Source organism: Gymnoscopelus microlampas (assembly GCF_963454915.1).
Source record: "Gymnoscopelus microlampas genome assembly, chromosome: 8".
NCBI classification, from domain to species: domain Eukaryota; kingdom Metazoa; phylum Chordata; class Actinopteri; order Myctophiformes; family Myctophidae; genus Gymnoscopelus; species Gymnoscopelus microlampas.
The window spans coordinates 7,093,187-7,108,184 of record NC_139945.1 but is presented as its reverse complement, the minus strand read 5'-3'; the positions used below and the strand labels follow the sequence as shown (position 1 = coordinate 7,108,184).

Here is a 14,998-nt window from a genome sequence, read left to right as displayed (position 1 = left end):
AGTACAGAGCCGAGTACAGAGCCAGACCAAGTACAGAGCCAAAGGTCAAGTTTACTATGTATTGAGATTTTAAGTGGTTCAATATCTGAAAATACACATGAACATGAATCCAACATATTAATAGAACAGATAATGTGTAAACAAACAAACAAAAAAATAATTCACAGAACACTGATAGTGCTGTCAAACAAGTGAAGCTACCTATGCAACAGTCTGTCTGTCTGTCTGTCTGTCTGTCTGTCTGTCTGTCTGTCTGTCTGTCTGTCTGTCTGTCTGTTTTAAAATCAGACATTTTAACATTGAGTATGGGCACATAATGTGTCCATAATTGTGTCCTATCGGACCTATAGCACAGAACAAACGGTTTTGTTATCACGGTCTTGTGGCCCCTGACTTCAAGTAATTTTACAATTGTGGCCCCCTGCCTAATCTAGTTGAATATTCCTGAGGTAAGGGGTCCATCTCCCCATCAGTTTGGGGGTCCCTGCCTGGCCTGAAAACGTCGAAGACCCCTGCTTTAAAAGATAGATATATTCAAAGATGTTCACAAATGTTCACGATTTTTCAAAGAAATTGCAGATCTACAAGCTCATAGCGCGACACTCTGTGCCGTGCCATGAGCTTGTATATCTGCTATTTTTGAATAGCCCAAAGAAATCAAAAAATGACACACATGCGTTCCCGGTCTTGATGGGTTATAAGAGAGAACTTGAACACAGCTGGTGGAACAGGCTGCAACAGGCTGACTGGACTCTAATGCCGTAATGACTCAATGTCCCCGACTAAAATAGATCCAGATGGAGGGAGGGAGGGAGAGGGGGGGGGGGGGGGGGGGATGAGAAAGAAGAGGGGAAGAGAGGCAATGAGACGGGAAGGACGGAGAAGACAGGAACGTTACGAAAGACAAGAGAGATGGAGGGAGGAACTGAAGCCTATAGACAAGAAAGAAAGACAAGATCGATGTGGGAATGAAGCGCAAACGTCACACACTCACGCATTTGTATGGCTATACTTGTGAGGACATCTACGTTACAATTATTTTTGCCATTTATAATCTTCGACCTAAAGCCGAAGATACCAGATCTTCCGCAGCCAAATTCATATCATTTTGGGGGTCATTGACAAGAAAAAGTTTCAGAACCACAAGCCTAAAGATTTTTCTCCCCACGGCACCATAACGTAAACTTGGTTAAGAAGTTGTCTAAACCAGTAACAGCAGTCAATACTTTAAGTCAGTTAACGGTTTTAGTTTGTCACCCAAGTATAAATCAGGCATAAGTCTAAGCCTAACCCCTAAACCAGACCTGAATGTCTGATATTAACAACCGTTTCTCTTGCGAGGACCAAGGAGATGGTCCATTTCTCAAATTCTACTATATCGTCTATGTCAGGTGTCCAAAACTGTTTAGGATTCAAATTCAAAAACAGCAAAAGAAGCAGATCGACGAGCTGAAAACGCTTCAGCTTGTATATCTGCTGCTTTTGATGCTTTCGTGTGACGCTGGAGAAAAAAACACAAAAAATATGGAGATAAAGAGGTTTCTGCCCAACAGCAACGATATATTTGGTACCCACAAGTACAATTATACAAGTTCCCACACACACACACGCGCACACGCACACGCACGCACGCACGCACGCACGCACGCACGCACGCACGCACGCACACACACACACACACACACACACACACACACACACACACACACACACACACACACACACACACACACACACACACACACACACACACACACACACACACACACACACACACACACACACACAGCAATGAAGACACAGATGGCTGAGCTGAGCGAAGAAGAGAAGAGAAGAGAAGAGAAGAGAAGAGAAGAGAAGAGAAGAGAAGAGAAGAGAAGAGAAGAGAAGAGAAGAGAAGAGAAGAGAAGAGAAGAGAAGAGAAGAGAAGAGAAGAGAAGAGAAGAGAAGAGAAGAGAAGAGAAGAGAAGAAGCATCACATTAATGGGTATATTGGATAACAGTGGTTCTGTGGGTGTTAACCACTTAAACCCCAGCATCCGTATTGTGGGGAAGGCTTTTGCACTTTTGACGGATATGTAAAATGACATGTGCATAATGCATTTCTGTCAATAAAAGCACCAATGCAATCAATACCGTTTAATCAGTTATGTTCTGAACTCAGGTCTTTCATTGGATTCTGTGGGATTATTATTTCTGCTCCATTGAGTTTGTTGGAGCGCTGTGGAGTTGCCCCAAGAATCCAACGTGACGTCTACCTTTTTTTGTGTCTATGTACTCGCTCTTTCTTTAGTGTTTCGCGCCTGTTGCCGTGGTTACATGCCTAAACCCTGACCTTTAAGCTCACAAAAACTATGCCTAAACCGCGTCCGTCTTTTTCCCTGTAACGTTGCTGTATACCCCCATCCCCCCCGGGCCCCGTCCCTCTTTCCCAGACCCCTCCCACTCGCGGCCCCGACGCGTCTCATTGGATAGATGTCACACACGTCAACAGACGCATTAAAGAGAGCGAGAAGGAGAAAAACGAAGGAATGACAAGAGGCTGAATGGCGTAATAACACGATGCTCAAGAACAAGTGCAAAAACAAGCGCTTCTCTTTGAAAAAATATATATATAGATGTGTTTTGTATGTGTGGCATCTATCCAATGGGACGCGTCGGCGTCACGAGTGGGAGGGATCTGGGAAAAAGGTACGGGAAGTAACGTTATCTGTACAGGGAAATTCATACAGATGGACGCCTAAACCTAACCTTAACCCTAACCTACCAGAAAACTATGCCTAACCTTAACCTTAACACATCCACTGCCAAGGGCTAATCTCAGAATGTACTCACCAGCACCAAGGTTTTTTTGTTGTTTTTTTGACGTCGCCATAGACCTTGTTAAAATCCAAAAAAGTGAGCTCTGCTTCGTTTACATACATCGCCGACATCTGCCTGCGTCTAGCAGTGTAGACCACGTGTCAAACGGGGCAGCCATGTTTGAGTTCTGACCGTTTATGTTAACATGGGAAATGCGAGGAGAAAAAACTACAAGTGCTAAAATGGAGTTTTAGTGTGCGCCTTAGAATGGAGGCCGACGGGAAACAAAAAACGGGATCGCAAATAGTTCCGACTTCCGGTGGTGTTACACTGAAATGTGCCGTACCGAAAATTGAATAACGTATTTTTTTTTTTTTGAAAAAAAGGAAAAAGCACCCGGACCGTAGGGCTACGGTCTCGGCGCTTAACAGTTGGATTTAACGGACCGTAGGACTACGTTCTTGGCAGTTAATGTGTTAACCTCACAGAAAACTATGCCTAAACCTAACCTAAAGACCACGCCCACCTGTGCGAAACACCGGTAACAGGGAGAGTCTTGTGTCTATGTAGGCGGGCGTCTCTGTCTCTCCGGGGCGTCGTCCTTCCTCTCAAAGCTGTCCCAGTAGGCGGGGTCTTCCTCCGTCAGGGGCGTGGCCGAGCTGATGAGGTCACTGAATGACAGCAGTGTGAAGGGAGAGGGAGGGGGGAGGGATAAGGTGAGAGGCTGGGGGGGGGGGGGTCAGAGAGAAATGTCAAAATGTTACTCGTAACGTTTAAATGGACTGATTTCAGTCATTGGGATTCCGTAGAGTCAACATGTCTTTCTCTAGTCTAAAGGATTATAATCTAAACTCACAATGCGTCACGTTGTGAGCGTATAGATAACTTATAGAAAAAATGCATTCCTGTTTGCCCTTTTAGCTTTGTAAACAAAAATTAGGCAGACAAAAAAAAATAGCTAAAATATATAGTCTTATAGAGCTGCTTTTTTGAAAGTTTATGAAAAATATTAAACATGTTTCATCATTCTTTCTCTTAATTCATTCAGAGCCAGACTTATTTCTGGCTGTGTTGTCCCAGTGCCAGAGATTTTTAAATTCATCTTAGATTTTCAAGTAGTCACAGAATATTTATCTTCAGTATGATGATCCCCAGGTGGGATCAGGGTTGCACTGATGTGTGGTTTCACAAATGTCAATGAGGGCATCGCGACCTGGTTGACATTAATTGTCTGCCTTTGAAAATAACATGTCTGAGCCAGAAATACAAACAAGTACAAAAAGTACACAGGAGCCAAGATACAGCCTTTTTAAGTAATAAGTTAAACAAGAAGTGAATGGAGCAGCAAATATTCAAATCATGATATCTTGGGTTCTGAATGTTTTTTTTCCAAAAAAGAAATGCCCAAAAATAGGGTCACCAGGTTGAAAGTGGGTTAAAAGAGCGTGGAAATAAATATGGAAATATGGCATTTATGTTCATGTCATACAGCTGTCTTATATAGACGAATGGAAACGATTAGAATGATCATACGGCAGATAATTGTGATTAGATAAAATAATTGTGATCAGGCGAGTATGTAATAACTGCGACAGGCCTATTTGGCGCATCAGCAGATTTGAACCAGAAACACATGTGAAGGTGTCATTGGAGTCTATTGTTCATAATGTATAGTTTATAAAGCACTTGAGCACCTGGCACCTTCATATCGTCGGGTTCGCAGCGACGGGGCCCGCATGTCTGTGTTGGAACTGTTACAGGTACCATCAGAAATGGTGCCATCTTATAATGAGAATTAGTGAGGACCAATTATATGAAGATAGATTGAAAATGGGCGAAGTGCTCCTTTAAACATTGTTATTTTTAGCACTTTTGGCAGCATTTTATTTATATGTAGGTGCTATATAAATAAAGGTGTTGCTGTTGTTATTATAAAAGCTGAGCTATGAAAATGGGACATGATATTCCTCACCCCAGCTCCGGGCGTCAGTGGGTGTCCGATCGCTACGGCAACATGGTGGTCTGCTTCCAACAGGCTCTCCTGGAGAATGACACACACACACACACACACACACACACACACACACACACACACACACACACACACACACACACACACACACACACACACACACACACACACACACACACACACACACACACACACACACACACACACACACACACACACACACACACACACACAATCAACATTTTAGGACGCCGATTATATGAATGGCATTTGAGTGGGTCTTATAAGGCAGGTACACACTGCAGGATATTTGGTCCGGTTATGCTGTCTGGGACCTTTTTTGGCGCTCGCCGACAAAGCCTGACGCAGATCGGGCTGTGATCGGCGAGGTTTTGGTCGCTGTGTGTGAAAGGCTCTGCGAGAGGATAAGGCCACGATAATTACGCTCGGCGATGGCTTCCCAACCGTTTTCAAATATCTACCAGGTTAGATATCCGGCTATGTCCCCGACTGGACATGAGACTACAGTATGAAAGGGTCTGAGATAAATCTGCGAGGAGATCTGCGCCACAGCCAATGAGAGCACATTACAGCAGCCACTGTGACTAGGAGAGGATCACTGGACCTGACTAAACAGCAACAAACAGACTCTCCCCCGCGCTATTACCGATCAGTCCTGTTTTAAGTTAAACATTATAAAACTGAATGAGAGAGAGAGAGTGTGAGCTCTCTGTGTGTGTGTGTGTGTGTGTGTGTGTGTGTGTGTGCGCGTGAGCAGCGTGTCTGTCACAGTCTAGCCTGGGGAACCCGTGCTTTTTTGTTGTTGTTGCCAGATTTTGCGAGGGAAATAAGCAACCAGATCTATGAAAACAAGCCCAACAAAAGCGACTATAGGGCAGGCCACATGAGCACTTTAACCCTATATACAAATACATTGGATATTTTAAAATAGCCGATCTACAAGCTCACGTTCTAGATCGGCTATTTTCAAAGAAGAAATCTTGAAATAAATTGAAAAATGTGGAATATTTTCCAAATCCACACAGATCTTGTATGGGGCTCTATGGACAAATATTAATTTGGGGGTCCTTGCCATGAAAATGTTTGAGAACAACTGGTTCAAACAACATTAAGACACAAGGCCAAATAAGCAACTACACTTTCTAGTAACAGAAAAACAATCCCAAAGTCGCTTACTCGCTTATAATAAGCGGACATGGCAATACTGCGTGCTGCGCACTTGACACGAGAGAGAGAGAGAGAGAGAGAGAGAGAGAGAGAGAGAGAGAGAGAGAGAGAGAGAGAGAGAGAGAGACGCATATCACGGGAGACGTTGATTAAAATGAATTGGAATAAAAACAAATGTATGTATTGGGTCTGACCAACAAAAAAAAGGTCCTACAGTGTGTACCTGCCCTTAAGAGGACATGGGACAGACATGGGTTTCCTCATTTCATTGCTGTCGGGCAGAAACTTTGTGTCTCCATATTTCCATATTTCAACTTGTATCTTTCATAAATGAACGCCCTACTTCACGATAGAAGTGACGCACCAAGGTAGTGAAAATAGCAGATGTGAGATTGCTTGTAGGGGCGAGATCCAAATGTGGCGCCGCGTCCGCCACGACCGCCATGGCGGGTGGCGGCCGTCGTGGCGGCCGCCACAACCGCCGTGGCGGCCGCCACAACCGCCGTGGCAACCGCCGCGTCCGCCAGATCCTCCGCCATAACCGCCGCCTCCGCCGCGTCCGCCAGATCCTCCGCCATAACCGGCGCCTCCGCCGCGTCCGCCAGATCTTCCGCCATAACCGCCGCCTCCGCCGCCGGCGCCGCGTCCGCCAGATTTTCCGCCATAACCGCCGCGTCCGCCAGATCTTCCGCCATAACCGCCGCCGGCGCCGCGTCCGCCAGATCTTCCGCCATAACCGCCGCGTCCGCCAGATCTTCCGCCATAACCGCCGCCGGCGCCGCGTCCGCCAGATCTTCCGCCATAACCGCCGCCTCCGCCGTGCCCGCCAGATCCTCCCCCGCCCTTCTGGCACGAGTGCCAAGCAAGCCTCTGCCAGCCTCAGCAGACAGAGCAAGAAGTTTTTTCCGTGCGTAATTACGCACGTGTTCTGCTCTCCCCCCCCCCCCCTCTACACCGATAACTCTTTGCCCAAAATAGCCGATCTCCAAGCTCACACTCCGCGCATATAGTCAATAAGATGGTTATTATTATTCATATTATTATTAGAATGACAAACAGTGCATATAGTCAATAAGATGGTTATAATAAGACCATAAGACGGACAGAAAGCCTTCTCGAATGATGCCCCGTGAAAATAGCCGATCTCCAAGCTCACAACGCCTCACGCTGCAAGGCGGTCTGTCTGTCTGTCTGTCTGTCTGTCTGTAAGTCTATCTATCTATCTATCTATCTATCTATCTATCTATCTATCTATCTACAGTGTCGGCCCTATGGGGGGGCATTGGGGGGCAATGCCCCCCGCAGGTTAGACTTTGTGCACCCCCAGTTCAGATTGGCCAGATTTTTTTATTTTTTTTAAGCAGCGCAGCGCAGCGCAGTATAGCCTGCCTTTTTTTTCTCCCGCTGTGGAGTCTGTGCCTGTGGAGATGCAATGCCGACATTACATTAAAGACATTATAATGCTATAATTGTATTTGTTGTTGGTGCATATAGGGGCAAGGTAAATTAACTGAATTAACCGAAATAGAGTTACAAAGCACCCCAAAAATAAAATATCCATCCAATAACCGAAAAAAAATCGCACGAAGCGCGTGCGTGAGGGACAGACAGGTGCCCCCCCTAGAATAATTAATGCCCCCCTGCTTATTACTGTCTGCAGCCGGCACTGCCCGTGATAACTCTTTTCCCAAAATAGCCTATCTCCAAGCTCACACTCCGCGCATATAGTCAATAAGATGGTTATTATTATTCATATTATTATTAGAATGACAAACTGATGCCCCGTTGAAATTATATCAAAACGAATTCATAGTGAGTGTGCTCCAACGGCCTGGTTCGGTCTGTCTGTCTGCTGTTTTTGAAAGCATCTCTCTGTCTTGCGCGTAATTACGCACGTAACTCTGTCTGTCTGTCTGTATGTCTGTCTGTCTGTCTGTCTGTCTGTCTGTCTATCAATCAATCGTCTGTCACAAGGCTTTTCAGCCCAAGGACCCCCTAGCTGCCGCTCACTCATCAGTGGGCTGATTGGCAACAGTATTAAAGCAATGCACCTCCAAACACAGTTAGCTGTCTGTCTGTCTGTCTCCACACTGGTCTATTATCAGTCCAGGCTGGCCTATTGGGCCCGCCTGTGTTCTCATCGCGCATTAGCGCAGGTATGTCTCTCCATCTTGCTGTTTATGCAATTGTCTTATGCTGCGTAGTGCATGGTCTTGAACTTGACCATGGCGCTAGGGTTGCCACCCGTCCCTTAAAATACGGAATCGTCCCGTAATTGGAAACTAAAAGACGCGTCCCGTATTGAACTGATACGGGACGCACTTTGTCCCGTATTTTAAGAGCTGTATTTATGAGCTGTCCTGTCTCTCTGCTGTGTTACTGGGAGAGTGGGAGACTGGGAGCGCAGTAAGTCAGTGTTGCCAAGTATAGTGAGAGAAATGAGCCAGGCGACCTACAAAAACAAGGCAAAAACAAGGCAAAAACAAGGCAAAAAATTGTCCACAAGTTGCAGGAAATAAGCAGACCTGGCAACGCTGGCTATAATGCCATTGTCTGGGAGTGTGCTCAGCAGCTCATTGGCTCATTACTCAAAACACGACCAATGACAATAGCGCTTTCACGTTGCTAAGATACGAGGCGCAGCGGAGCTGTGCCTTGTAGACACCGTCAGTGGAGATCTTTGGAGAAGTTTACAAAACATACTGTAAACTTTTTAAAGTAGCCTATGTCGGCGTATGTTTTCTGTGGTCCATGGTGGACTGGCTGACATCAGACAAACAGCATGCCTCAGGAGAACAACATACCAAAAATATAAGAATCCAAAGGACCCAAGCACAAGTGTCACAGACAGTATATATATAATAATATATATGATTATTCCCTGCCTCCCACACGCACGGCATGCGCGCGTCTATAATTAATTAAATGTAAAAAATGTGCACGCGCATGTGGCCCACAAAAATATTGAATGTGAAAATTTTCCCCACACGCAATATGCTTTGTACTGATTTTTCTTTTGTACTGATTTTTCTTACTGATGTCTGATCACCTGAGCTCAACCACTTCCAAGCTTAGATGCATTTTCAATGCAACAAACTCGGCCAGGCCCACTCAGGCCCAGTTTCACAGTAACACTGAGTAGCCTACACTTACAATATGCTTTGTACTGATTTTCTACTGTTTCTAATGTTAATCACCCTGTAACTCAACCACTTCGGAGCTGCTTTTAGCCTTGGATGCATTTAAAAAATACATATATATTACCATAGAAGTGCAATGATTGTTATAAATAAATGATGGTTAGGATTATCAGATATAATAGCAGTGTTAACAGCGAGCCTTCCTGTATCTATTACAGAATTAACTTGGCATTGAAGACACAAACTGTATTGACAAAACTGTGTTTTGCTGTGCTATGACGCGCAATTTGAATGCTAACGAAGTACTCAATTCAGTGACCTATTCAATGAAGTGAATGGCAGGTCGTTGAAATGTGTGAATTCCTTCGCCAGTAGCCATTAATTATCACCTCAAGAACAAAAGCCACGCACATGATAAGCCATCACCTCAGAGTTAGACTAGTCAGATGGTCAGACCACACTTTTGCTGTTTGTATTGCTGCGCCCCCCAGCCCAGCCAGTAGCCACTCCTGGGTGCAGCGTATCAGATGCGTATCAACGTATCAGATACGCTGTTTTGAACAGTTTTTGAAGGTATACGGTGGCGACGGAAAAAAATCTCAAGGTATACGCCGTACACAGCATCTGACGGTAGAACACACCACTGCCTAGCTGCTAGATTGATATTTAGATCTTAGTTGTGTCTCTACAGAGAGAGAGAGCGCACTAGGGTAGAGCGAGCATGTGTCTGTACAGAGAGAGAGAGCGCACTAGGGTAGAGCGAGCATGTGTCTGTACAGAGAGAGAGAGCGCACTGGGATAGAGCGAGCATGTGTCTCTACACAGAGAGAGAGCGCACACTAGGGTAGAGCGAGCATGTGTCTGTACAGAGAGAGAGAGCGCACTAGGGTAGAGCGAGCATGTGTCTGTACAGAGAGAGAGCGCACTGGGATAGAGCAAGCATGTGTCTCTACACAGAGAGAGAGAGCGCACTAGGGTAGAGCGAGCATGTGTCTGTACAGAGAGAGAGAGAGAAAGCTATTTGGGTAAAGTGACTAAATTAACGTGAATTTAATGTATCCCCTAGCTGCTAGATTGATATTTAGATCTTAGTTGGTTCAGAGAAACGTAGCACATTTATCAGTACTGATTAATAATTATAATATTATAGATAATAATATGATCATTTAATTCCGACATGAACTCGATAGATAGATAGATAGATAGATAGATAGATAGATAGATAGATAGATAGATAGATAGATAGATAGATAGATAGATAGATAGATAGATAGATAGATAGATAGATAGACTTACCCACAGACAGACAGACAGACAGACAGACAGACAGACAGACAGACAGACAGACAGAACCAGGCCGTTGGAGCACACTCACTATAAATTCGTTTTGATATAATTTCAACGGGGCATCAGTTTGTCATTCTAATAATAATATGAATAATAATAACCATCTTATTGACTATATGCGCGGAGTGTGAGCTTGGAGATCGGCTATTTTGGGCAAAGAGTTATCGGTGTAGGGGGGGGGGAGCAGAATACGTGCGTAATTAACGCACGGATAAAACTGCTTGCTCTGTAGATAATAATATGATCATTTAATTCCGACATGAACTCGATAGATAGATAGATAGATAGATAGATAGATAGATAGATAGATAGATAGACTTACAGACAGACAGACAGACCGCCTTGCAACGTGAGGCGTTGTGAGCTTGTAGATCGGCTATTTTGGGCAAAGAGTTATCGGTGTAGAGGGGGGGGGGGGAGAGCAGAACACGTGCGTAATTACGGACGGAAAAAACTGCTTGCTCTGTCTGGTCGGGACCAGAGGCTGCGGAGGCTGGCAGAGGCTTGCTTGGCACTCGTGCCAGCTCGCGGCGGCCGCCACCCGCGCTCGCGGCGCCTTGGGCGGTTATGGCGGACCCTACGTGGCGCTCGCGGCGCTTGCCATGGCGGTTGTGGCGGCAGGTGGCGGCAGTGGCGCTCGCGGCGCCTTGGGCGGTTGTCATGGCGGTTGTGGCGGACGTGGCGCTCACAGCGCTTTTGGCGGCGGCCGCCACTCGCCGTGGCGCTCGCGGCGCATTGGGCGGTTAACACGACGGTTGTGGCGCTCGCGGCGATTTGGGCGGTTGCCACGGTGGTTGTGGCGGGGGCGGTTATGGCGGGAGCTGGCGATGCCACGGCGGTTGTGGCGGCTGCCCTGGTGCCCGCAGCGTGCGCCGCGGGCACCGGGGCAGCCGCCACCGCGACTGGCGGTCATGGCGCTTTGGGCGGAGGATCTGGAGGATCTGGCGGATCTGGCGGTCGCCATGGCGCACGCCTACGCCACATTTGGATCTCGCTGTCTCTCAGATGATTTACTGAGAGAACAGGCTGTGGCTTGATTGAAAAACGTAAGTGGAAGACAAGGAGGACGTCTAGACAAATTTAACTTAATGAAAAGGGATGCAGTGTGCGTGTGCGTGTGCGTGTGCGTGTGCGTGTGCGTGTGCGTGTGCGTGTGCGTGTGTGTGTGTGTGTGTGCGTGTGCGTGTGCGTGTGCGTTCTGAAGTGAATCACTTAAATGAGTCATGTTATTGATGCCTGCACTTCTCTAACTGTTCTCTCTGGCGTCATGACAATGTGTCACATATGGTTGCTGTCGGGTAGTAACCTTCTGCCTCCATACAACAGAGCTGCTATTTCTGCGGACCCCCATCTGAAACTTTGTTGTGCCAGTGATGCCAGTGGTCCCTGGACCCAGAGGGACCTCTGGGGGTCCCTGGACCACACTTTTAGAACCACTGCTAAATGTGATCGATAGCAGAGAGAGCTGCTAATTCACCGGTGGAAAGGAAATCCGTATATAAATAAAACACAGACACAGAAGAAGCACTAAGGCCTCGCCAAACCCCAATGACACTTAAAGCTACGGATTAACCTGCCATGCAGTCCCTTGAGGAGAGGAGAGGAGACACATGCGGTGGTCTCTGGTGTGTGTTAGTGTGTAAGAGCTCTTTCAGCAGGCTCTCTGCTGGACAACACAGCACAGAGGGCCTGCAGAAGTGATTCCACCGAGGCATATTTTTTTCATCGTTCCATTCTACTCCAGTGGTTTTCAACCTTTTTCATATCAAGGTCCATTATTTATTCGTCATTTGAGCCACGGCCACCACTTGATGAGATTTAGCCTCTCAGACCCAAAATGTTGTTATCGTTGGATAAGACGGTCCACAATTCCACGCTGTATTGATGTTGGTACCATAGGAGAGACAACAGGCAAACGTCGATCAAAATAACAATCCTTCTACATTCTCTATAACTGTGTAGACTTCTTGTAAATCAAGTAATGCAGTCAGATTTTTACCAATAATCTAAAGATCTATAAGGGTCCATTTGGTTACCAACTGTCCATCATTTAGCTGGGGACCACCTGGAACCCCCTCATCAAGGACCACTGGTGGTCCCTGGACCACTGGTTGAGAACCACTGCTCTACGCACATCCATTTTGTACAGGCTGGTCCTGAGTGGATCCATATAGGTAGAGGTAAATCAAACTAATAGATTATAAAACAAATATTGATCATCAATTTTGATACAATTAATCAATTTGGGAGGATGGATTGAAATGTAACGTTTTTCGTTCAAATTGCTTTTACAAATCCTATATTAAAAAAATTGGCTTATGGGAGGGCTGGCGGACGGGCCAAGTCGTCACACTCATGTCAGCCATAACCATATAAGGGGTTCCCAATGCAGCTACGCCCAAATATGGAGTGTGTTGTCTAATGTCAATATGTCGTCATGGCATCAGGCGCAAACAAATCAGTCAGCTTCAAATATTATGGACACAAAAGCGGGCATGCCCATATTTGGTTTGACCTTCTCGTGCCTCGGTCAGACGTGGCCTCTTGACTTGCGCTCACCTCAAACATCCAGTCCTCCTCCTCCTCCTCGTCCAGATGCATCTTGGTCCGGCGTATGGCCTGGCCCTCTGCGACGGCCTCAGAGCTGAGGTGAAACTCCACCCGCTGCAGGTTGAAACCCAGCCCCGTGCCGATGGCTTTGATGAAGCTCTCCTTCAGTGCCTTGACGGACAGAGAGGACAACCAATCAGCTTAGTCCATTAACTCATTAACCGCCAGAGTAAAACATCGTCTACATCTGAGCGTTTTCATGATTTTTATTCCCGTTGGATATAGCAAAAATGGCTGATCTACAAGGTCACAACAAATCACAATGTGACGCGTTTTGGGCTTGTAGATCGGCCATTTTCGTCATGAACAATGAAGCAGCCTACATCAAATGTCCCTCCCTCTGTGTTTTTATGTATGTATTCATTTACAAATCGAACCTTGGCCTCATTGCATGTGTGTTTCGCTCCATTATGGAATCCTCACTTGAGCCACGATATGTGAGTGCGTATTCACACATACATAAAAGTGTGAGTGTGTGTACTGTACACCACATGAAAGCGTGACTATACAGCATATTGTTGCTGTCCGGCAGAAACCTTGTATCTCTGTATTTCAACTTGTTATGTTTGTTAACACGTTGTGAGCTTGATTTCTTCAATAAAACTATTAAAGGGTCTACACCATGAATTTTAACTTTTTCTTCTTTTTTGTGTGTTTTGGTCTCCCCTACCTCTCTTCTATCCTCAAAAATACCCCAGTTTGAACACTCAGGCTTTCACAGCAAATCTGGGGTTTTCTGTAAATTGGTCTAAAAACAGGCCAAACTGATTTGGTCCCGCAAGTGATGTCACTAGCGCGAACAATTCCTCCCGTTTTTAAGTTCCAACCAAAACAATAAAAAATAAATAAATATTTTTCTTATTTATTTTTTTTACTTTTTCCACACAGAACCAGGAGATAACATGCATACAAACTGTCTCAATAGCGTCCCGTGCCAAACAGGACAATGTGGTATTGCATGTAAAATTTAGATTTTTGATTTAGGCTCAAACCTTTTGAAAAACGTTTGAGGGACATAAACAATATGATATTAAATATTATTATTATTTTTTAAATTCATGGTGTAGACCCTTTAACAAGTTCCATTGGAACACAGTAAAAAAAAAATCCAGTTCCTGAAAAGTAACAGTTTTGTACATACAAGGTTTCCACCCCCGACAGTGACCATATAACACACACTGTATATCAGGGGTCTTCAACAGGGGGTCCGGGACCCCTAGGGGGTCCTCAGAGTTACTGCAGAGCTTAATGGATCCATTGGAACACAGTACATTTTTTTTCCAGTTCCTGAAAAGTAACAGTTTTGTACATACAAGGTTTCCACCCCGACAGTGACCATATAACACACACTGTATATCAGGGGTCTTCAACAGGGGGTCCGGGACCCCTAGGGTGTCCTCAGAGTTACTGCAGGGGGTCCGCCAAATCTTTGTGTGATATGATTATTTGTTTTACCTTAACCACTTGAACCCTAGCATCCCTTTTCTGAGGAGAACTTTACCAAAAAATAGCAGATCTACAAGCTCACAACGCCTCGCGCTGTGGTGTAGAGGGAAACAAGAGCAGACCAAGTAAACAAAAAAAAGTTAAATCTGAAACACAATTTTATACGATATAGAGGGGGTCCCTGCTTCATGTCTCTCTCAGCTAGGGGGTCCTTGGCCTGAAAACGTTGAAGACCCCTGCTGTATATAATATAACAGAGTGAGCTCACGGTTTTGTGTAAATCTTGTGGCTCCAGACAAAACACTGCTCCAGAGCTAATGAACCACAATTATAGTATTACAAGGCTATCACTATGGCAACTGTTGAGCACTCGCATCAGTCAATTAGTCAGCGATGATATCAGCCGATGTCCGCCGTGCATGTTTTGCACCCTCTCAATCTCACTACATCTCTACTTTAGTGGCGTTATCTGCTAAATGACTGTAATGTAGCA

General features: G+C 45.5%; 1 protein-coding gene across 1 annotated transcript in view; it reads right to left on the bottom strand.

Annotated features, from left to right (window-relative positions):
* Positions 1 to 435: 435 nt before the first annotated feature.
* aasdhppt (aminoadipate-semialdehyde dehydrogenase-phosphopantetheinyl transferase) overlaps positions 436 to 14,998 on the bottom strand; it is a 24,727-nt gene continuing 10,164 nt past the window's right edge. Inside the window, exons 6-9 of the mRNA XM_084065525.1 lie at positions 13,009 to 13,170; positions 4,775 to 4,843; positions 3,329 to 3,526; positions 436 to 512 (exon numbers count right to left, since the gene is read on the bottom strand). Coding sequence (XP_083921651.1) covers positions 3,365 to 3,526; positions 4,775 to 4,843; positions 13,009 to 13,170 — 393 coding nt within the window. The 3' untranslated portion in view covers positions 436 to 512; positions 3,329 to 3,364. The remainder of the gene's footprint in view (positions 513 to 3,328; positions 3,527 to 4,774; positions 4,844 to 13,008; positions 13,171 to 14,998) is intronic.